This window comes from Pteronotus mesoamericanus, unplaced genomic scaffold (genome assembly GCF_021234165.1).
Source record: "Pteronotus mesoamericanus isolate MK-2021 breed Mesoamerican mustached bat unplaced genomic scaffold, CSHL_Meso_final contig_301, whole genome shotgun sequence".
In the NCBI taxonomy this organism is placed as follows: domain Eukaryota; kingdom Metazoa; phylum Chordata; class Mammalia; order Chiroptera; family Mormoopidae; genus Pteronotus; species Pteronotus mesoamericanus.
The window spans coordinates 440,125-465,251 of record NW_026555129.1 but is presented as its reverse complement, the minus strand read 5'-3'; the positions used below and the strand labels follow the sequence as shown (position 1 = coordinate 465,251).

General features: G+C 41.2%; 1 protein-coding gene across 1 annotated transcript in view; it reads right to left on the bottom strand.

The window, feature by feature from the left end:
* Positions 1–25,127, bottom strand: part of IQCK (IQ motif containing K) — a 158,533-nt gene that overhangs the window by 10,385 nt on the left and 123,021 nt on the right. The window contains exon 8 of the mRNA XM_054575482.1: positions 20,833–20,944. Within this exon, the coding sequence (XP_054431457.1) occupies positions 20,833–20,944 (112 nt within the window). The remainder of the gene's footprint in view (positions 1–20,832; positions 20,945–25,127) is intronic.

Here is a 25,127-nt window from a genome sequence, read left to right as displayed (position 1 = left end):
CAATTGAAGTACATCCACTCACTTGTCACTGTAAAGCCTGCTGCCAGATACAACTTAATTGTCACTTGCCACTCACTGATAGGGTTTTGATATAAGTCTGCAAGCAATTGATTTATTATGGTCTCTGTGCAGTCAAACCTCTGCTAATGATAATATGTATTTGCAGCCTCTCCTCTGTGCTAGCACCACTGCCTCAGCTCCACTTCAGATCAACAGGCATTAGAGTCTCATAAAGAGTGTGCAACATAGACCCCTTGCATGTACAGTTCACAGTAGGGTTTTTGCACATATGAGCATCTAATGCTGCTGCTGATCTGTTGGGAAATGGAGCTCAGGAGGTAATGTGAGCAATGGGGAGTGACTGTAAATACAGATGAAGCTTTTCTTGCTCATCTACTGCTCATCTTCTGTTGTAGCCTGATTCCTAACAGGGGTTTGGGGACCTCTGTCCTGAACAACTACCATATACATGCTGGGCATTGTTCTAGGTGCTGAGAATGCAGCAGTGAGCAAAAACAGGAAGGAAAAAAGTCTCTGATGTCATAGGACTTGCCATATTTTGCTGTGTATAATGGGCACTTTTCTGCCCAAATTTTTGAGAGAAAAATATGGATGCACATTATACATGGGTAGTACTAATTCTGTATCTGTATAAATGATTTTGATTATTTTAATTATGCTTATGCATTAGAAGTATAACTGTAGAAAGCAATAACAATATCTGTATGCAAAATAATACACTTTATAATACAAAAAAACAAATATCTAAATATAAATAAATTAAAATTGAGTTAAAAAATGAAAATAAAAATGAAAGATATTTTTCCTGAAAGCCTGGGCCAAAAACATGGGTGCACGTTGTACATGGGAGCACATTATACATGGCAAAATATGGTACTAAACAAAATAAATCATTAAAATCATGGATGATTCAAAAGAATTAAACACTTAAAATTATTAATTGGTGACTAAATATAATTACATATATCACACAATCAAAGACAATTTGTAAGGAACTAACACAGTAATTACAATGTAACAGATACTCTACATGCAGACCAAGGTAACATACACAGGAAACATGGCACCCAGTCATCCTGAGGTTGGCTTCATCCCAGATCCTTCAAGGCTGCAAAGAACAGGTGTCACTGACACAAATTCTTGATCTATGTCCACTAGATGTGGCATGTTATAATAAAGTTTGGAAACATTCAGCTTTGAATTATCCTATCGATAACATATTAGGTGGGGATAAGTAGGGCATAGGGATTGGAGAGCTAGGTGGTCAGGAAGGACTCATTGAGAAGGTGATAGTCAACAGAGACGGATGAAGGTGATGAAGCAAGCCATAAAGGTCATCTGGGACTTGTGCCTTCATTTTTTTCCTCCCATTTTTTAAAATTGTACTTAAATACATACAACATAAAATTTAAGATCTTAACTATTTTAAAGTGTATGGTTCAGTGATAGTAAGTACATTCACACTGTTGTGCAACCATCACCACTATCCATCTCAGAACTCTTTTCATCTTACAAAACTGAAACAACATCCCTAATAAACAATAATTCCCCATTCTCCCCTCCTCCCAGCCCCTGGTAACTATTATTCTACTCTTTCTCTATGAATTTGACTATTCTAAGTTCCTCATATCAGTGGAATCATATAGTATTTGTCTTTTTGTGACTGGCTTATTTCATTTAGCATATAGCATCCTCAACATTCATCCACATTGTAGTGCGTGTCAGGATTTCCTTCTTAAGGATGAATAATAGTCCATTGTATGGACAGACCACATTTTGCTTATCTTTTCATCTGTTATAAACATTGGGGTTAATTCCACCTTTTGGATATCATAAATACTACTACTAATAATACTACTAATAAACATATGTATACAAATATCTCATTGAAACTTGCTTTCTTTTGTGTATGTACCCCAGTGATAATTCTATTTTTAACTTTTTAAGGAAACACTTTATCTGCACCGTATTACATTCCCACCAACAACAATGCACAAGGGTTCCAATTTCTTCACATCCTTGCCAATCCTTTTTTTTTTTTTTTTTGGTAGTATACATCCTAATGGGTATCAGCTAATCTGTGCCTTCATTTTTATTATTTTTGTAACAACTCTGTCAAGAAATAACTCACATAGCATAATAATGGACCTATTTAAAGTACATATTTTAATGGTTTTTGGTATATTCACAAATAGGTGCAAACTTCACTACAATAAATTTTACAATATTTTTATCACCTCCAAAGAGATGCCATATCCTTTAGCTACTAACCCCACCCCATCCCCTGAATTCCCCTAGCCCTAGCCAACCACTAATCCACTTTCTATCTCTAAAGATTTGCCTATTCTGGACATTTCATAGAAATAGAATCATACACTATGTTGTCTTTGCATCTGGCTTTTGCACTGAGCATCACACTTTCAAGATTCACCCTGGTTCAAGCAGTGTTAGTCCTTCATTCCTTTTCATGGTGTAGCCTTTATTTCTGTATTGAACTTCTGTTGTTTTTAGAGAACATTAATTCCTGGCCCTTCCCTTATCATACTGTTCACAGACTGACTGAAAGATTGTGAGAACAGCAAGGCAGTAAGATGTTGCAGAAAGTGTGAAATTTCCTCAGCTCTGCAACTTGGCAGCTGTGAGACCAAGGAAAAGTAACTAAATCTCAGGACAGTTTTCCCCCTGGAAGATGGGAGGAATAACAGTTTATACTCATTAAATTTGTTGTGAAGGTTAGAAATACTATATGTAAGGTTCCCAGGACATAGTAGGCACTCAATAAATTAGAGCTTTTATGGGAATCATAAATCTCTGCAGACATGCAAGATTTAGTATCTAAGGATAAGTAGAGGCAACAGTGTTCTGATGGCTGGGACCACACACAGCAGGAGCAATTTCCCAGTACTCTCTCTCTCTCAGCATCAACTTTCATTAGGAGAGTTGATCCCGGTTGTGACAGACCCAAAAGTGGTAGTAATAGGAAAGGCCCTCAGTCTATAAATATACTTCCTCCTCCTCAAATATACGATGAAACAAAAATCTACTTGCAACATTGCTACTCTCCACAGAAGTCTCCTTCAAACATCCCTACTATTTCTTCAGTATGCTCCTATTGCCAAATACCCAGTCCACCCTTCTTTCTTCTCCCCTCAGTATCTAATCCTTTCCTGCTATTCTCTGGTCCTCAACTATTCCCCACCCAATCTCCCCAACAAAAGCCCAGAACATTCTCCCATCTATTATTCTTACCTTCAATCTTGAGATCAAACTCCAAAACCCAAAAGCCAGGACTCAGACCCAAGCAAGTGTTTTCTAAGGTTTGAATCTGCCTGACAATAGGCCTCTTGTCCAGGAGAAAGCAAGGCCCATCTACCTGGTAAACTGCAGATTTGGGCAAGAAACTCAGGTTCTCTGATTCTAATTCAAATTAAATTACATTAGTGAGAAGAGCCTTGCAAAAGAAGGTTTTGAATCCAAAACTATTACTGGGTTCTTGAAGCTAATCCATAGCATTAGGATTTTGCTGATGTGGTTACAACATATTCTCTACTAGGAATAAACCCACATAATCAATTTCTCTGGCTTCTCACTTCTAACACATCCTTCCAAGTCCCCCATTTACATCCACTGCTCTAGGAAATTACCTGAAATAAACATTTTGTTTTTCTTTACAGTTTAAAATGTATTACTAAAACCAGCCACCATTTATAGATCATTCACTTTGTGTCAGGGATCTTTTTAATGGCATACATGATATTTAATCTTATTTAATCCTCATAGGAGCCCTCTGCAACACAGCCATATGACAGAGGAGAAAACTGGGCCTAGAGACATTGAGAAACTTGCCCATCAACACACAGATAAAAGGCAGGACCTCACTTCTGTCAGACCCCAAAGCCAATATTCTTAGTAACAACATATATTAAATATATGTTAAACCTCTATATTACTAATAATATTTCTCATTCATTTATTATTATGAATCAGACACTATTCTAGGTCATTTAATCCTCACAAAAACTCAATGGGGTGGTTGCTAATATTATTGTTTCTATTTTATTGCTACATAAACTGAGGTACAAAGAGATTAAGCAGCCTGCATAGATTACACAGTTGGTAAGTGAAAAATTTAATCCAATCTGGCTCCATGACCCTTCCAGAAGTTTGATGATTTATCTAGATCCTACAAAAGCATTCTGCATCTATCCACCTGCCAAGAAAAATGATGAACAATCAGATAAAAGAATGAAGCTAACAAGGTTGGAAGCAACCATTTACATAAACTTAAATTCGAACTTTTGGGGCAGACCATTTAAAGAAGCAAATTATCTTTTATGTTTTAATTTCAGCAGAATAATAGAAGACCTTTAAGCATTTCAATAGAAGGCATATCTTAGCTGTACAAACTTTTGCACATTTTAAATGAAAATATATGTATTAAAGTTGATGTCATAATATATCCCCACCCCTGGTAAGACTTAAAAATTGAATTGTTGTAAGTAATAGAATGGTATGAAGTCACTAGGTTTATTTTAATCAAATTTTAATTTCTTTTTCTGGTTATAATGGAGAAGACATGAGAAAAAAATTTAAATACAAGTGACACCTTAGCTTCACAGACATATTTCTGCTTAAAGAGCCATGGTATTATCAAATAATGACCACAGTTAGAATTATTCCTGAGATACAATGATTCATATTGTATAAAGGAAAAATGAAGCACACAGATTACATCACCCATTAAAAGTCCCAAAGATGGTTGGTGGCATTGAGTATAAATTGACACAATGTTTTTGAATGATAACATGGTAGTTACTGTCTAAATTTAATATGATTATGCTCTTTTTTCCAGCACTTCTATTTTTAGGAAGTTATCCTATAGATACACTTCCATAAGTAACCAAGAACATATCTACAAAAAATAATGAGATAGATCTATATCTATTGACATGAAAAGATATCATTGACGGGGATGGAAGATGGCAGAGGAGTGAATGGAAGACACAATGACCTCCTCCCAGGACAAATCTGGAATTAAAACGAAATTGTGGGGAAATCACCTGGAACAAACAACTGAACAATAGCAAGAGAAGAGTCTTGTACCTCGGAGAGATAGAGGAATCAGCTTTGGCACAACCTGACCGGTAACAAGTGCAGTAGAGACTTGAGAAGGTGGGCTGGGCACCCACTGGTGGCAGCACCAGAGGGATATTTAAATGGCAAGTGAGATCCCCCTGAGAAGAATAGGTACTAAACCATGAGCAGGGATCTATACCCTACAAGCAACAGAGACCAAAAAGTACACAGGTATGAGCCAGCTGTAAAGAGCGGCAGGGTTGCTCTCTGCCAGAGATGGGCATCTGGAGACCCAAAGAGACAACACATAAATTTTCATTTGAAGCCACTTACCCTGGGCTGCAGCAAAGGTGGGGGAAGAGTGCACTGGAGCCACCTAAGGAGAGACTGGGAAAGAAGGCTTTGGGGAGAGAGCTCAGGGAATATCAGGTAAGATCTCTGGTGCTGAGTCATCCCCCATATGGCAGCACCCATCTTGCTCAGGCAGACCACTCCCCTGAGAAGCAGCAGTGAGAGACACAATAATCACAGACTGACTGCAGAGTGACTATACTAAACTAAAGGAGAAAGCCACAGACAGTATATTCCTGGAAATCTTGAAAAGTCTGCCTAAGATCAGATGGGGTCAAGAGATGACAGCTCTAGAGGCAGATCCAGAATGAAAAAACAGTGGTCTCCCACCATACAGGTTCACACCAAAAAGTCATGAAGTCAAGACAGATCAATTTAAGAGGCAGAAGCAAAAAATAAGAAGAAAGAAAGAAAGAAAGAAAGAAAGAAAGAAAGAAAGAAAGAAAGAAAGAAAGAAAGAAAGAAAGAAAGAAGACTCTCACAAATAATGGGAAGACAAAGAAACAACTCCCATTGAAGAGAAAGGAATAGAAGGCTGTCCTAGGGGGATAGTAACCACCTCATCCTCACAAAGACAACTAAGTGAAATAGAGGCATGCAAATTGTCAGATATTGAGTTCAAAACAATGGTTCTAAAGAAGCTCAATGAGCTTAGTGAGCTCAGAGACAATTACGAAAAACTACAGGGAAAATATGAGGAACTTACTACAAACTGTATCAGCATGAAAAAGGAAATAAAAACTATCAATAAGAGGCAAGAGGAAATGAAGAATACAATTTCTGAATTGAAGAACACAGTAGAACGAATCAAAAGCAGGCTCAATGAAGCGGAGGATCGAATCAGCAAACTGGATGACAAGATAGAAAAAAACACTAAGAAAGACTGAGAAAATGAAAAAAACACTCAAAAAGAAGGAAGAGGTGTTTAGAGAAAGGCAGGACACCCTGAAAAGTAATAATATCTGTATAATAGGGATAGAAGGAGGAGAGGAAGAAGAACAATGGATAGAGAACCTGATAGAAAAAATAATGATTGAAAACTTCCCTAATTGGAGGAAAGAAAAAGTTATACAAATCCAGGAAGCACAGAGGGTCCCATTCAAAAGGAACCCAAAGAGGCCCACTCCAAGACACATCATCATTAAAATGACAAATATCAAAGACAAACAGAATCCTAAAGGCAGCAAGGGAGAAACAGGTAGTAATATATAAGGGAACCCTGATACAGCAAGTAGCTGACTTCTCAACAGAAACACTGCAATTCAGAAGGGAATGGGAACAAATATTCCAAGTAATGAAAGCAAAGACCTGCTAGCAAGACTGGTCTACCCAGCAAGGCACTCACTAAAAATGGAAGAAGAAATAAGGAGTTTCCCAGACAACAGAAGGCTAAGAGAATACACCTCCACCAAACCAACACTGCAATATATGTTAAAGGGACTGCTTTAGATGATGAAGAAAAAGAGTGAGAAAGAGATGAAAACAGATACAAAGGGAAAAAATTAAGTACCTATCAATACTAACGTTAAATGTAAGTGGATTAAGTGCTCCAATCAAAAGACAAAGGGTACCTGAATGGATAAGAAAACATGACTCACATATATGCTGTCTACAAGAGACCCACCTCAGAACATAGACCTACACAGATTGAAAGTAAAGGGATTAAAAATATATTCCAAACAAATGGAAAAGAAAAAAAGTGGGGGTAGCAATTCTTATGCAAACCACATAGATTTCAAAACAAAGGCCATAAAAAGAGAGCCAGAGAGACACTTCATAATACTAAAGGAAGAATCCATCAAGAAGACATAAACATTGTTAAATTATATGCACCCAACACAGGAGCACCCAAATATATAAGGAAAATCTTGGAAGACTTCAAGACACATATAGACAGCAACACATGAATAGTAGGGGACTTTAACATTCCACTGCCAACCATAGATAGATCTTCCAAACAAAACATCAACAAGGATATTGTGAAACTGAATCATGCATTAGATCACAAGGACCTAACTGACCTATATAGAACATTTCACCCAACGAAGCAAAATAAAAATTCTTTTCAAATGCACATGGAACAGTTTCAAAGAGAGACCACATGATAGGACACAAAACAAGCCTCAACAAATCCAAGAAAATTGAAATCATCACAGGCATTTTCTTGGACCACAAGGGCTTGAAACTAGAAACCAACCTCAATGAAAAAACACAAAAACAGATAAAAAAAAAAGATGGCGGAGGAGTGAAAGGGAGTCACGCTGACCTCCTCCCAAAACCAAACTGGAATTGCAACTAAATAATGGAGTAATCACCTGGAAAGCAGTGGAGCGATAGTGGGAGAAGAGCCTTGGTGACGCGGACAGTGGATTCTACTCTCACACATCCCAACGGGTGAGAATTGCGGTGGAGGCTCGAAAGGGTGGGCTGGGTGCCCACGGGCACTGGCACCAGAGGGACATTGAAACGGCCATTGAAACGGCCAGTTAGCTCCCCCCGAGAAGAACGGGGTCTGAATCATAAACAGGAACCCCTAAACTACAGCAGCTAAAGCCGAGAAAATACAGACAAAAGGCAACCCCAAAAAACTTAGGGGTGCTCTCTGCCAGAGACAGGTGGCTGGGGATGCAAAAAGACATTTTAAAGGGCAAACACAAAAGTTACAGCAGCAGCCACCCTCCTTGATCGCTGGGTAGAGGCGGCAGCAGGGTGGGCTGGTGCCTGGGAAAAGACTGGTGAGGAAAACTTTGTGAAGAGAACTGACTCCGCGGCCTGTGGAGCCCGGGTGATAACGCACTTCCCACTCTGCAGCTACCATCTCGCTCAGGCATAAGGAAATCAATTAACCTGCCTTTTGTGCGCTCCGCACACAGCTTGTATGCATGCGAGCTGTGGGGCTGAGTGCAGACTGGCTGGGAGAGCCTTGAGGAGAGACTGGAGATGGAGGCTTTGGGGAAAGAACTGGAGGAGGAAACGGGAAGTCCCGACTCCCTCCTCGTTCGGTAGTCTCCATTGTGGGCTGGAAAGGCGCGACCCCCATAGAGGCAGAATCGGGGCGCGCATGAACCAGACTGCCTGCGATTGAAACGCAGTCCGCACAGGGGTTGGATCATTGGCCGAAGGGGTCACAGAACACCCCAGAGGCCCCTGAGGGGAGACTAGAAACGGAGGCATTGGGGAAAGAACGGGAGGAGGAACCGGGGAGTCCCAAATCCTTCTCCTAGCCGTAGTCTCCATTGCGCGGGAAGAGGCCACACCCCCAAAGAGCCAAAAGCTGAAAAGCTAACATAGACACCCCCAAAACACCCAGAGCAGGCGCGCACACTTGCGCTGAGTGACCGGCGAGGGATGGTGAGCGTGTGTGTGACCCACGCGGGCTGGCGAACGCTTGCACCTGCTGGCAAGGCCTCACACAGACTGGCACCCATACGGCCTGCAAGAGAGCGCACAGAGGGGCAAGGGCAGACAAAAACTGACCTGCCCGCCGCGATTGCGGAACGGCCCACAAAATAAGTAGAGCTGCCCAGAGTCCCTGGAGGAGAGACCAGAAACAGGATTAACCGGAGAGTCCTAGAGCTGATTTCTTCCCATTTCTGTAGTCCCCATTTGGAGAGGGCAAGCAATGCACCCAAAGAACCAAAAGCTGGGAAAATACACAATGGAAGACCCTAAACTGACTAGTGCCGCGAAGCTCGCGTGCCGGGGGGGGCAGATGAGTACGCAAGGTCGCGAAAAAGCCCCCTGGTCTGGGGCAGGCACATGCGAGCCCAGGCAGGTGGGGGACCCTGCCGCGCTGGGAACGCGCTCAAGGAACCCGCGTGAGAGCTCAGAGAGATCCCAAAAAATAGCTCAGCCCTGACTGAAGGGGTCACAGAGCTGCTCCAAACAGGAGTCAGACACAGGCATTAGACTCCTGAAAGGCTCAAACAAACAACCCAAGGCCCTATAGGGTCAACAACTGACATCATCAGAGGCAAGCCCAGAAAGAAAAGAAAAGGACAAAAATACTTAACAGACTCTCACAAAAATGGGAAGAAAAAGAAGTTCCCCTCAAATGAGTAGAAAAGGGGACTCCCCACAGAGAGAGCTAAATGAAATAGAGGCAAGGGAACTATCAGATATGGAATTCAAAACAATGGTTCTAAGGAAGCTCAATGAGCTCAGCCAGCTCAAAGAGAACTATGAGAAACTGCAGAGAAACTATCAGGGATCTTATAGCAAACTATATCAGCCTGGAAAAGGACATAGAAACTATCAAGAAGACACAAGAGGATATGAAGAATACCATTTCTGAATTGAAGAACACAGTAGAAGGAATCCAAAGCAGGCTGGATGAAGCTGAGGATCGAATCAGTGAGATGGAGGACGAGGTAGAAAGAAGCTCCCAGAAAGAACAAGAAATGGAAAAACGACTCAAAAAGAATGAAGAGGCATTTAGGGAAATGCAGGACAACCTGAAACGCAATAATATCCATATACTAGAGATACCAGAAGTAGAAGAAGAGGAGCAAGGAATAGAGAACCTCCTCGAAAAAGTAATGATGGAAAATTTCCCTAATTTGAGGAGAGAAAGGCTCTCATGGATCCAGGAGGCACAGAGGACCCCACTCAAGAGGGACTCAAAGAGGTCCACTCCAAGACACATCATCATTAAAATGGCAAATGTCAAAGACAAAGAGAGAATCCTCCAGGCAGCAAGGGAGAAGGAGAAAGTCACATACAAGGGGGCCCCGATACGCCTAGGAGATGACTTCTCAACAGAAACACTGCAAGCCAGAAGCGAATGGCAACAAATATTCCAAGCCATGAAAAGCAAGGGCCTATAGCCAAGGCTGCTCTACCCAGCTAGGCTCTCCATTAAAATAAAAGGGGAAATACGGAGTTTCCCAGACAAGAGAAGACTAAAAGAATACATCTCTACCAAACCAGCACTCCAAGATATGCTAAGGGGACTGGTTTAAGCAGATGAAGGAAAAGAATGAGACAGAGAGGAATACAAGTACAAAGAGAAAAGATGAGTAAGTTTCTATCAGTAAACGCCCCAATCAAAAGACACAGGGTAGCTGAATGGATAAGAAAACATGACCCACACATATGCTGCCTACAAGAGACCCACCTCAGAGCAAGAGACCTACACAGATTGAAAGGAAAGGGATGGAAAATAATATTCCAAGCAAATGGACATGAGAAAAAGACCGGGGTTGCCATACTTGTATCAGACAAAGTAGATTTCAAAACAAAGGCCATGAAGAGGGACCCAGAGGGGAACTTTATCATACTTAAAGGAAGAATCTATCAAGAAGACATCAACATTGTAAACTCATATGCTCCCAATATAGGAGCCCCCAAGTTTATAAGGAAATTGTGGGATGACTTCAAAAAAGATATAGACAGCAACACACTGATAGTAGGGGATTTCAACACCCCACTGTCAAAAATGGACCGATCTTCCAAACAAAACATTAATAAACATATCGTGGGGCTGAATGACACACTGAATCAAAGAGACTTAACTGACATATATAGAACCTTACATCCCAAAGAAGAAAAATACACATTCTTTTCAAATGCTCATGGCAGTTTTTCAAAGATAGACCACATGATAGGACACAAAGCAAACCTCAGCAAATTCAGGAAAATTGAAATAATACCAAACTTTTTCTCAGACCACAAGGCCTTGAAACTCGAAATCAACCTCAAAGAGAAACTTCACAAACTTGCAAACTCATGGAGACTGAACAGTACACTATTAAACAATGAATGGGTCAATAATGAGATAAGAGAAGAAATCAAAAAATTTCTGGAAACAAATGAAAATGAACAGACAACTGTCCAAAACCTATGGGACACAGCAAAGGCGGTCCTGAGAGGGAAGTTCATAGCAATACAGGCTTACCTAAAAAAGATAGAAACATTTCAAATAAAAGACCTACCACTACAACTTCAAGAACTGGAGAAACAACAACAAATAAACCCCAGAGCAAGGAGAAGGAAGGAAATAGTCAAGATTAGAGCAGAACTGAATGACATAGAGACAAAAAGAACAATTCAGAGGATCAACCAATCCAGAAGCCGGTTCTTTGAAAAGATAAATAAAATTGACAAGCCTTTAAGCAGACTCATCAAGAAAAAAAGGGAGAGGACCCAAATTAATAATATCAGAAATGAAAGAGGAGAAATAACAACTGATACCACAGAAATACAAACGATCATCAGAAACTACTGTGAACAATTATATGCCAAGAAATTTGAAAATCTTGATGAAATGGACAAATTTTTAGAAAAGTATAATCTTCCAACACTGAAGGAGGAAGACACAGAAAGCTTGAACAGACCGATAACAGCTGGGGAAATTGAAGCAGTAATCAAGAAACTCCCAGCACACAAAAGCCCAGGGCCAGACGGTTTCCCAGGAGAATTTTACAAAACATTTAAGGAAGAGCTAACCCCTGTCCTTCTCAGACTACTCCAAAAAATCCAAGAGGAGGGAAGACTCCCAGACTCCTTCTATGAGGCCAGCATCACCCTGATCCCAAAACCAGATAAAGACCCTACACAGAAAGAAAACTACAGGCCAATTTCGCTGATGAACATAGATGCTAAAATCCTCAACAAAATATTGGCAAACTGCATCCAGCAATACATTCAAAAGATTATCCAGCACGATCAAGTGGGATTCATCCCAGGGATGCAGGGATGGTTCAATATACGCAAATCAGTAAACGTGATACATCACATAAATAAAAGACAAGACAAAAACCACATGATCATCTCGATAGATGCAGAAAAAGCATTTGATAAGGTACAGCACCCATTTATGATCAAAACACTCAGCAAAATGGGAATCAATGGGGCATTCCTCAACGGAATAAAGGCCATATATGAAAAACCTACAGCCAATATCATACTCAACGGGCAAAAACTGAAAGCTTTCCCACTAAGATCGGGAACACGCCAAGGATGTCCGCTCTCACCGCTTCTTTTCGACATCGTATTGGAAGTCCTAGCCACAGCCGTCAGACAAGAGAAAGAGATAAAAGGCATCCAAATAGGAAAGGAGGAAGTAAAACTATCATTGTTTGCAGATGACATGATAGTGTACATATAGAACCCTGTAGACTCTATCAAAAAACTCCTCAACCTAATAAGTGAATTTGGCAAAACAGCAGGATACAAAGTCAACGTTCAGAAATCAAAGGCATTTTGCTGGTTTTGTACACCAGCAATGCAATAGAAGAAGAAGAAATCAGGAAAAAATATTCCATTCGATATAGCAAGAAGAAAAATAAAGTACCTAGGCATAAATTTAACCAAAGACGTAAAAGACCTGTATGCAGAAAACTAAAGAAATTAAGGAAGACACAAATAATTGGAAGCATATACCGTGCTCATGGATTGGAAGAATTAATATCTTCAAAATGTCCATACTACCCAAAGCAATTTATAGATTCAACGCAACCCCTATTAAGATACCAATGACGTATTTCACAGAAATAGAACAGACATTTCAAAAATTTATATGGAACCATAAACGACCCCGAATAGCCGCAGCAATTTTGAGAAAGAAACACAAAGTAGGAGGGATCACAATACCGGACATCAAACTCTACTACAAAGCCACTATACTCAAAACAATCTGGTACTGGCACAAGAACAGACCCATAGACCAGTGGAACAGAATAGAAAGCCCAGAAATAAGCCCAGGTCCCTACGGGCATCTAATATTTGACAAAGGGGGCAGAAGCATAAAATGGAGCAATAATAGCCTCTTCAACAAATGGTTTTGGGAGAGCTGGATGGCTACATGCAAAAAATTGAAATTGGATCATCAGCTGACACCATACACAAAAATAAACTCAAGATGGATAAAAGACTTAAATATAAGTCGCAACACCATCAAAGTCCTAGAGGAGAACATTGTCAGGAAACTCTCAGATATCCCACGCAGCAATTTTTTCACTGATATGTGTCCTAAAGCAAGGGACCTAAAGGAAAGAATAAACAAGTGGGACCTCATCAAAATAAGAAGCTTCTGCACGGCAAAAGAAAACATCAGCAAAATGAAAAGGGAGCCAACCCTATGGGAAATTATATTCGCTAATGATACATCAGATAGAGGTTTGATCTCCAAGATATATAAAGAACTCACTCGACTCCACTCCAAGACCACAAACGATCCAATCGAAAAATGGGCAAAGGACCTGGGCAGACGCTTTTCCAAGGAGGAGATACAGAGGGCCCAGAGGCATTTGAAAGGATGCTCAGCATCGCTAGCCATCAGAGAAATGCAGACCAAAACCACCATGAGGTACCACCTCACACCGGTCAGAATGGCCATCATAAACAGATCCACAAACAACAGGTGCTGGCGAGGCTGTGGAGAAAAGGGAACCCTAGTCCACTGTTGGTGGGAATGCAGACTGGTGCAGCCACTGTGCAAAGCAGTGTGGAATTTCCTCAAAAAGCTGAAAATGGAACTGCCTTTTGATCCAGTGATTCCCCTGCTGGGACTACCCTAAGAACAGCAAAACGCCAATACAAAAGAACCTATGCACCCCAATGTTCATAGCAGCCCAATTTACAATAGCCAAGTGTTGGACGCGACCTAGATGCCCATCAGTAGATGATTGGATCAAAAGGTAATGGTACATATACACAACAGAATACTACACAGCAGAAAGAAAGAAAGAACTACTAAACTTCGCAACAGCATGGCTGGAACTGGAGAGCATCATGCTAAGCGAAATAAGCCAGGGTGCGAAAGACAAATACCATATGATCTCACCTATAAGCGGAACCTAACCAACAATGCAAAGATGCAAGGAAAATATGACCAGCAACACTGAAAGGAAAAGATACAAGAGGGAGGGGGGGGGCAGGGACAGGGAAGGGAAGGGGAAAGTCAAGGAACATATAGCAAGGACTCATGGACAAAACCAAAGGGAAGAGCTGAGGGAGGGAAGGAGGGAGGCGGCAAGGGAAAGGGGTGGGAGGCAGAGACAAATGTATTTAAAAAGTAAGTAAATTTTAAAAAAAAGAAAAAAAAACAAACTGACAGTAAGGAGAGGGGAAGAAGAACGAGGGTAATGGAGGAAAGAATGGGAAAGGCCAAGTCAAGGAAGATGTATGAAGGACCCATGGACAAAGCCAGAGTGGGAAAGGATTGAGGATGGGAGGTGGGTGGGGCGGGGGAAAGTGGTGGCGGGAAAATGGAGACAGCTGTACTAAGCAACAATTAAAAAATAAATTAGAAAAAGACAAAAAAAATCATAGACTTCCTCATTTTTAGTTTATTCCAGTAACAACATAAACGTATATAATTTTTAAAGAAGAGTTTCATCAGAATATTCTTTGTATAATTTGAAATACTCTAAGGCATATTTATAACATATAAAAATAAAATGTTATACACCAAAAAAAAAAACCACAAAAACATTCAAACTCATGGAGACTGAATAGCACATTATTAAACAATGAATGGGTCAATAATGACATCAAAGAGGAAATCAAAAAGTTTCTGGAAACAAATGAAAAGGAACACACAACAGTCCAGAACCTACGGGACACAGTCAAGGCAGTCCTGAGAGGGAAGGTCAGAGTAATACAGGCCTACCTAAGAAAGAAACGTTTCCAATGAACAATCTAACCCTCCAGCTTCAACAACTGGAGAAACAACAACAAACAAAGTCCAGAGCCAATAGAAGGAAGGAAACAATTAAGATCAGAGCAGAACCGAATGACATAGAGACTAAAAGAATAATTCAAAGGATCAGCCAATCCAGCAGCTAGTTCTTTGAAAAGATAAACAAAATCAACAAGTCTTTAAGCAGACTCATCAATTAAAAAACAGGCGAGGATCTTAAGTAATATCAGAAATGAAAGAGGAGAAATAACAACTGATACCACAGAACTACAAAGGATAATAAGAAATTACTATGAGCAATTATATGCCAAGAAACTTGAAAACCTCAATGAAATGGACAAATTTCTAGAAAACTATAACCTTCCAACACTAAAGGAAGAAGAAACATAAAGCGTGAACAGACTGATAACAACTGGTGAAATGGAAGCAGTAAACAAAAAACTCCCGACACACAAAAGCCCTGGACCGGATAGTTTCACAGGAGAATTTTTAAAAACATTTAAGGAAGAGCTAAACTCTATCCTTCTCAGACTATTCCTAAAAGTCCAAGATGTGTAAAGATTCCCAATTTATTTTTATGAAGCAAGGATCATCCTAATCCCAAAACCAGATAACAGCACAACCAAGAACAAAAACTACAGGCCAATATCGCTCATGAACATAGATGCTAAAATTCTCAACAAAATATTGGCAAACCACATCCAGCAATACATTAAGAAGACCATCCACCATGATCAAGTGGGATTCTTCCCAGGGCTACAAAGATGGTTCAATATTCGCAAATCATAAACATAGTACATCATATTAAAAAAATAAAAGATAGGGATAGAGGGAAGATGGCAGAGGAGTGAGTGGAATCACGCCGACCACCTCCCAAGACCAAACTGGAATTGTGACTAAAATGTGGAGAAATCACCTGGAAAACAATGGAACAAGAAAGTGAGAGAATCCTTGGAGCCTCAGACAGACTCCAGTGGAATCGACTTTCGCACATCCTAACAGGTCAGAAGTGTGGTGGAGGCTCAAGAGGGTGGGCTGGTGCCCGTGGTGACATAAAAAAGGCCAGTTGCATCCCCCTGAGAAGAACAGGGTCTGAATCATAGGCAGGGACCCCTAGACAACAGCATCTGAAACCAGGAAAGCACACAGACAAAAATGCAACTGCAAAAAGCTTAGCAACGCTGTCTGCCAGAGACAGGTGGCTGGAGATGCAGAGATATTTAAAGGGCCAAAGCAAAACTTTGCAGTGGCAGCCGCCTTCCCTGATTGCTGGGTAGAGGTGGGAGCAGAGTGGGTGGATGCCTGAGGAGAGATTGGTGAGGAAAGCTTTGTTAAGACATCTGAGACAGTGGCAAACAGAGCCCCAGTGACAACTCACCTCCCACTCTGCAGCTACCATCTCACTCAGGCATAAGGAAATCAATAATCCTGCCTCTCTGCATTCTGCCCAGAACTTGTGCATGCATGGCATGGGGTGGGGTGTTGAATGCAGCGCAGCCAGGAGAAACAGAGGATCCCTGGCCAAGGGCACACACAGCTGCCTAGAGACCCTTGAGGAAAGACTGTAAACGAAGGCGTTGGGGAAAGAACTGGAAGAGTAGCCGGGAATGCCTGGAGCTGACCCTTCCCCATTCCATAATCTCCAATTTGCACAGGCAGGCCATGCCCCCAAGAGGCAGCAGCGGGAAAGCACACAATAGCTGGCCTTAATCCACCCAGGACTTTGCGCCCCTGCCAGGGCAGGGCTGCTGAGTGCAGCGCGCTGGCAGAATTAGTGGATCCCTGGCCAAAGGGGACACAGCTGCCTAGAGACCCTTGAGGAGAAACTGGAGATGGAGACATTGGGAAAACAACTGGAGGAGTAGCCGGAGATCCCCAGAGCCGACTCCTTCCCCATTCCTTTGTACCCCGTTTGTGCAGGCAGTCCATGCCCCAAAGGCAGCAGTGGGAAAGGAAATAATAACCCTGCCCTCGGAGCAGTCCAGCCTGGACAGGAGTGCATATGGGCCTTGATGCTGAGTGCAGAGCTGCCTGCAGAGATAGTAGAGCCTGGGCTAAAGGGGACACAGAGCTGCCTAGAGACTCTTGAGGAGAGACTGGAGGCAGAGGCATTGGGGAGAGAACTAAGGGAGTAGCTGGGGGTGGGGGTGGATCCCAGTGCTGACTCCTTCCCCACTCCATGGTCTCCATCTTGCTCAGGTAGACCACACCCCTGAGTGACAGCAGACTGTAAGGACATGATAGCCCCGCCCTCAGGAGGCACTGCCCCGCCCAGTGGTGCCTAAGCCTGACGTTGGAGGGCAGAGTAACTAGATTAACAATTGCAGGAGACAGACACAGACAGTAGATTCCTGGAAGGCTCAAACAAACAGCCTACGGTGAGACAGGGTCAACAACTGACATCATCAGAGGCAGAAACAGGAAAAAAATGAATGAATGAATGAATGAATGAATAAATAAATAAATAAATAAAAAGACAGGCCTACTATCCTAGAAGTTTAATTCACAAACTCAGGAAATCAAGTCTGATCAATTGAAGGTGAGGCAAAAACAAACAAACAAATAAATAAAAAGACTCTCACAAATAATGGGAAGGAAAAGAAATACCCCCCCAATGAGGGGAAAGGAGGAATCCCCACAGAGAGAGCTAAATAAAATAGAGGCAAGTGAACTATCAGATATGAATTCAAAACAATGGTTCTAAGGAAGCTCAATGAGCTCAGAGAGCTCAAAGAGAACTATGAGAATCTACAGGGAAACTATCAGGAACTTACTGCAAATTATATCAACCTGGAAAAGGATATAGAAACTATCAAGAAGAAAAAATGAAGAATACCTTCATAGCCTTCTTTTGTCCGGGAAACTCCTTATTTCACCTTCCATTTTAATTGAGAGCCTTGCTGGGTAGAGCAGTTTCTGTTGCAGACCTTTGCTTTTCATGACTTGGAATATTTCTTGCCATTCCCGTCTGGCTTGCAGTGTTTCTGTTGAGAAGTCAGCTGCCAGTCGTATTGGGGCTCCTTTAATATGTTACTATCTCTTTCTCCCTTGCTGCCTTTAGGATTCTCTGTTTGTCTTTTATATTTGCCATTTTAATGATGATGTGTCTTGGAGTGACCCTCTTTGGGTTCCTTTTGAATGGGAACCTGTGTGCTTCCTGGACTTGTGTGACTTTTTCTCTCCTCCAATTAGGGAAGTTTTCCACCATTACTTTTTCAAACAGGTTCTCTATCCCTTCCTCATCCTCTTCTTCTCTTATCCCTATTATATGGATATAATTACATTTCAGGTTATCCTTCACTTCCCTAAATGCCTCTTCATTCTTTTTTAGTGTTTTTTCATTTTATTGGTCTTTCTGGGAGCTTTTTTCTACCTTGTCTTCCAGCTTACTCATTCAGTCCTCAGCTTCATCTAGCCTGTTTTTGATTCCTTCTACTGTGTTCTTCAATTCAGAAATTGTATTCTTCATTTCCTCTTGTCTCTTATTGATAGTTTCTATGTCCTTTTTCATTTTGATACAGTTTGCAGGAAGTTCCTCATAGTTTTCCTGTAGTTTTTTGTAATTCTTTCTGAACTCACTGAGCTCGTTGAGCTTCCTTAGAACCATTGTTTGGAACTCAATATCTGATAGTTTACTTGCCTCTATTTCATTTAGTTTTCTGGGAATTCCTCCTTTCCCTTTGATTGGGGGGTGTTTCTTTGTCCTCCCATTTTTTGTGAGACCCTTCTTTTTTGCTTTTCCCTCTTAAGTTGATCTGTCTTGATATCCTGACTTTGTGGTGTAAACTTCTATGGTAGGAGATCGCTGTTTTTATTTTCTGGATCTGCCTCTGATGATGTCAGATGTCATCCCTGTCTGACCTTAGGCAGTCTGTTTGAGATTTCCACGAGTCTACTGTCTGTGACTGTCTCCTTCAGCTTTTAATCTAGTTACTCTGAACTCAGCAGGCTGGTTTAGGGATACCACAGGGTGGGGCAGAGTCCCTCCTGGGGTTAGGATTTTTTTATTCTCTCATGCTGCTGCCACTCAAAGGGAGTTGTCTGCCTGAGCCAGATGGTTGCTGTGGAATAGGGAGGAGTCAGCACCAGGATCCCGCTGGCTATTCTCTCAGTTCTCTCCCCAAAGCCTCCTTCCCCAGGCTCTCCTTAGGCAGCTCTAACCCACTCTGCCCCTGCCTTTGCCGAAGCTCAGGGTACATGGCTGCAAATAAAAATTTATGCGTTGGCTCTTTAAATGGCTCTTTGCGTCTCCAGCTGCCTGTCTCTGGGAGCGAGCAACCCTGCTGCTTTTCGCAGTTGGCTCTTATCTGTGTACTTTTTGGGCTCTGGTGCTATAGGCTGGAGATCCCCATTTATGGTTTAGTTCTCGTTATTCTCAGGGGGATCCAACTGAATGTTTCAATGTCCTTCTGGTGCTGCTGCCCATAGGCGCCCTGCCCACTTTCTTGAGTCTCTACTGCACTCCTTACCAGTTAGCTTGTGCTAAAGCTGATTCTTCTGTCTGTCCAAGGTTCTAAGGCCCCTCTCACTACTTTTCAGTTGTTTATCCCAGGTGATTTCTCCACAGTTTAGTTGTAATTCCTGGTTGATCCTGGGAGGAGGTCAGTGTGACTTCCACTCACTCCTCTGCCATATTGATTGTCCCCTGGGTTCTTTATATATTTTGGACATCAAGCCCTTGTCTGAGGTATCATTGGCAAATATATTTTCCCGCACAGTCAGTTCCCTTTTTTTATGCTGATATTTTGTTTAGCTGAGCAGAAGATTTTTAATTTGATGTAGTCACTGCTTTTTTTTTTTCAAATCTAAAGGACTGTCATATGTTTACCATTCATTTTCAAATTATTTCAGAGGTCTGTGGGGTCTAATTAAGGTGTTATCTTGTTTGGGGGTATTTGTGTTCTAAATCTCCTGATTTGTAAGTTTTAAAGCAGGAAATATCACCCCAATTAATTTAGTAAATGAATAAAACAATAAATAAAAACAAAATGAAAAGGAATTAATTCTGTAGTGCATGAGCTTAACAAATGATTCAGCTAGGTGACACTTGAAGGGACACTGGTGGCAACAGGTTGTCCCCTAATCCTACCTAGGGATTTTGGTCAATACAAATAAAAATAACAAGAACCTGAAGTCTAGGCTATAAGAAATTTGACAAGCAACATGCAACATTCAGGTGATGCCTGGGGTTTGGGTCTGAGGGAAGAACCCAGGAGAGTGTCTTGTCTCTGTGTTTCTCCATGAGTATGTGTTAGAACACCGAACAGAGAAAGAGAGAACCTAGGCCCCGGTCCTGGGCCATCCACTGGCTGTGTGATCTCAGGCAAGCCCCTTGACCTTCCTGGGCCTTTATTTCTTTATCTGTAAAGTGAAGACTAGGGACCCATCCACCAAATATGTATAGACTGCCTGCTCTGTGCCAGGCTCTGTGTCAGGCACTGAACTAGAAACAGGCCTTTGTCCTCATAGAGCTTACACTCTAATGGGGAAGACAAGTAACAGTCAAATAAATAACAAATGTATGAGCTTCCCAGAGCTCAGGACATGCAGGTCTTGAGGATCCCACAATTTTAAAAACACAAAACAACTGGGGACCTAGAATCTCATCAGGGTCTCCACTCTGGCAGACCATTAGACCTGGGGAACCTTAACATTATTAACATGGATCCCTGTGGCCCATCCCCAAAATATCCAGTCAGAATTTCTAGAGATGAAGCCCTGAATCAAATCAAACAACCAACCTTTCTGTTCTTGTTTGGCCCAGAAAATTTTGACTCGTTCACGAATGTGCTTGTCCTCGCGCAGTTTATTCTGCCACTGACGCAATTCTTGAATCTCAGGATCACAGCGAACCTGGAAAACCCCCACAAAGCTTTAGTTCCCTTTCTACTTTTCTATGCTTTAGCTTGTTAACCATGCTTGGGAAATCTCTTACAAACCAATTTGATAGACTTTTGATTCTAAATGAATTCTCTCTACTAAAAAGCTCATGTAAAGTTTGAGCATAAATGAGGTTATGTGAAGATCTGCAATTCTCATGGTGGGTGAAAAACATTCTAAATCAATGCTTTCTAATAGAAATATAATGTAGCCATATATATAATTTTAAATTTCCTTGCAGTCTCATTTTAAAAAGTGAAAACAAGCTAGTGACATTATTTTTAAGAATATATTTTAATTAACCTTAGAGATCCAAAATATCATTTCAACATATAACCAATATAAAAACATTACTTAAGAGATCATTTCACTTTGTTTTCCATACTAAGTCTTAAACATCTGGTATGTATTTATACTTACAGCACATCTCAGCTTGGACTAGACTCATTTTAAGTGCTCAATAGCCACTTGTATTAAAATAAAATTAAGAAAAAATTTTAAAAAAATAGCCACTTGTAGCTAGCTGGTGGTTATGTACTGGACAGCAGAGTTCCAAATTAATCACAGTTAATATATCAGTCACAGTTCTGTCTAATACCAATTTACTGAGTGCCTGCTGCATACTGGAATTTATGTTAGATATTGGGAATACAGATATAATTAATGGTAATTATAATTATTATTTATATTTTATTATTACTATAGCTCATTGAGCATGTATGTCCCAGGCATTGTGTAAGTATTTTAGAAATTTTAATCAACAAAACAACCCAATAAAACAGAAATATTTATCCCCATTCTACTGAATTTAAACAGCTTGCTGTGTCACAGAGCTAGGAAATGGTGGAGTTGGGATTCAATTCCACCATTTGGGATCCAAAATAGTAGACAGACTATTTTAGCTGTCCTTGAGGAAGTCTAGTGTAGGGAGCTGTTTTGAGTGGTATTGGGGACTGTAGTCTGCAAGCTGGGGCCTGGGAGAAGCTCCATAAGTCTTGGCCAGAAAGCTGGTAAAGCAGTCCATAGGCAGGACGCGATAATAACTCTGAGGGCCCCCAGGGGAAATCAGGCCTAAAAGTAAATTACACTCCTTGGAGCATGCTTTGTTTCTCCCTCAAACTCTGTTTATCTTACACCAGATAACCAGCTCACGCTGGAAAGGAAATTTACATAATTCCCTGACCCTGACCCAAAAGCCATTTGGCACCATTACGTTTATTCATCTCAGACCAGAGCAATTCGGTGTGTTCCTGCCATTTGTCTTTTTCAAACATCACCTATTCTCTGTAAACTTAAGATACTGATGTATCTTGGGTCTGTGTGGCTCTAATTAGGCTTTTGTTATTTGTTTCCCCAACTTTTTCCATTCCTGGGTTGGCCTAACATAAAAGACATTTAATTGAGTCTCTATCTCCCCAACTATGGTGATTTAAGCTATCTATTCTCTAGTTAAGGAGGAGCAGTATAAACCATTTTTCTCAAGTGTCCTTGGTTAAAAAAGATAGTGTCTTGTGATTGGGCATGAACTTTTTATTTTTTTTCCCTAAACTTTAAGGTTCCCCATGAGACTTGCAAACAGGGGAGCAGCAGGCAGTGGTAGCTCATCTCAGTCTTACCCCCTGAAACCGTCTCTGAAGCCCCTTTATTCTCTGATTTTATTGTGACCTAAAAGCAGCCCCACCTTGGCTCGCTTCTTTCTTATACTGTTTCTAGGGAGCCAAAGAAAATTGCTTAGACTCTGTCCTGTTGCTTTTTCTACCTTAAGCCATTTTTTAGTTTCACTGTCTCCAGTTTTAATAAACATACTTTCAAAATAAAAAAAAAGATACTGAAGTAATTAGATTACCTATATATTCCTGCTACCTATTTCCCGCTGGTAACACTCTCAATAAAAGCCATTGAGCACAGGGGCTTGGGGCATTCCCCACTAGGGGGAATCACCTTCCTCTTTCCTTGACAGGCAAAATGTCTGGAATGATTCTTCCATCCATGGCGAATCTGCGGACTTTGCAGGCTGGAGTTCCCCATAGTCTAGTAAGAGGCACATCGTATACATAAGACCAATAAGGTGTGGTAAGAGTAAGTATACCGTGGATACAAGGGAACACAAAGCGGGCACCAAAATCAGCTTGGAGTGGTCAGGAAACATTCATGAAGGAGGTGACCTCTGGGCTGAGTTTTGACAGATGAACTTCAGTCAGCCATGGGGTGAAGGGGGTGGAGTGTAATGGTTTTACAGGGAGAGACACCAGCCTGTAAATGTTAGAAAACAGTAGAGGACACAAAAAACACAGCCACTCACATCCAACCCAGTCTTGCTCCATCCTTCTACTTCTCTGCAGGCTGGAGGATGCTCCTCATGAAGTGAATTCTAGGACTGAAATGGAGTAATTTTATGTATGTAGTTATGTATTAACTTTTTTTAAATTTTTTCCTTATTTATTTATTTATTTATTATTTATTTTTTTAAATTTTTTAAATTTCATTTTAATTTATTTTTTCAAATACATTTGTCTCTGCCAACCCCCGATCACTTTCCCTTGCCCCCTCCCTCCTTCCCTCCCTCAGCTCTTCCCCTTTGATTTTGTCCATGAGTCCTTGCTATATGTTCCTTGACTTTCCCCTTCCCTTCCTTTTCCCATCCCCCCCTCCTTCCCTCTTGTCTCTGTTCGTTTCTTTTCCTTTCAGTGTTGCTGGTCTTATTTTCCTTGCATCTTTGTATTGTTGGTTAGGTTCCGCTTATAGGTGAGATCATATGGTATTTGTCTTTCGCCACCTGGCTTCTTTCGCTTAGCATAATGCTCTCCAGTTCCAGCCATGCTGTTGCGAAGTTTAGTAGTTCTTTCTTTCTTTCTGCTGTGTAGTATTCTGTTGTGTATATGTACCATTACCTTTTGATCCAATCATCTACTGATGGGCATCTAGGTCGCGTCCAACACTTGGCTATTGTAAATTGGGCTGCTATGAACATTGGGGTGCATAGGTTCTTTTGTATTGGCGTTTTGCTGTTCTTAGGGTAGTCCCAGCAGGGGAATCACTGGATCAAAAGGCAGTTCCATTTTCAGCTTTTTGAGGAAATTCCACACTGCTTTGCACAGTGGCTGCACCAGTCTGCATTCCCACCAACAGCGGACTAGGGTTCCCTTTTCTCCACAGCCTCGCCAGCACCTGTTGTTTGTGGATCTGTTTATGATGGCCATTCTGACCGGTGTGAGGTGGTACCTCATGGTGGTTTTGGTCTGCATTTCTCTGATGGCTAGCGATGCTGAGCATCCTTTCAAATGCCTCTGGGCCCTCTGTATCTCCTCCTTGGAAAAGCGTCTGCCCAGGTCCTTTGCCCATTTTTCGATTGGATCGTTTGTGGTCTTGGAGTGGAGTCGAGTGAGTTCTTTATATATCTTGGAGATCAAACCTCTATCTGATGTATCATTAGCGAATATAATTTCCCATAGGGTTGGCTCCCTTTTCATTTTGCTGATGTTTTCTTTTGCCGTGCAGAAGCTTCTTATTTTGATGAGGTCCCACTTGTTTATTCTTTCCTTTAGGTCCCTTGCTTTAGGACACATATCAGTGAAAAAATTGCTGCGTGGGATATCTGAGAGTTTCCTGACAATGTTCTCCTCTAGGACTTTGATGGTGTTGCGACTTATATTTAAGTCTTTTATCCATCTTGAGTTTATTTTTGTGTATGGTGTCAGCTGATGATCCAATTTCAATTTTTTGCATGTAGCCATCCAGCTCTCCCAAAACCATTTGTTGAAGAGGCTATTATTGCTCCATTTTATGCTTCTGCCCCCTTTGTCAAATATTAGATGCCCGTAGGGACCTGGGCTTATTTCTGGGCTTTCTATTCTGTTCCACTGGTCTATGGGTCTGTTCTTGTGCCAGTACCAGATTGTTTTGAGTATAGTGGCTTTGTAGTAGAGTTTGATGTCCGGTATTGTGATCCCTCCTACTTTGTGTTTCTTTCTCAAAATTGCTGCGGCTATTCGGGGTCGTTTATGGTTCCATATAAATTTTTGAAATGTCTGTTCTATTTCTGTGAAATACGTCATTGGTATCTTAATAGGGGTTGCGTTGAATCTATAAATTGCTTTGGGTAGTATGGACATTTTGAAGATATTAATTCTTCCAATCCATGAGCACGGTATATGCT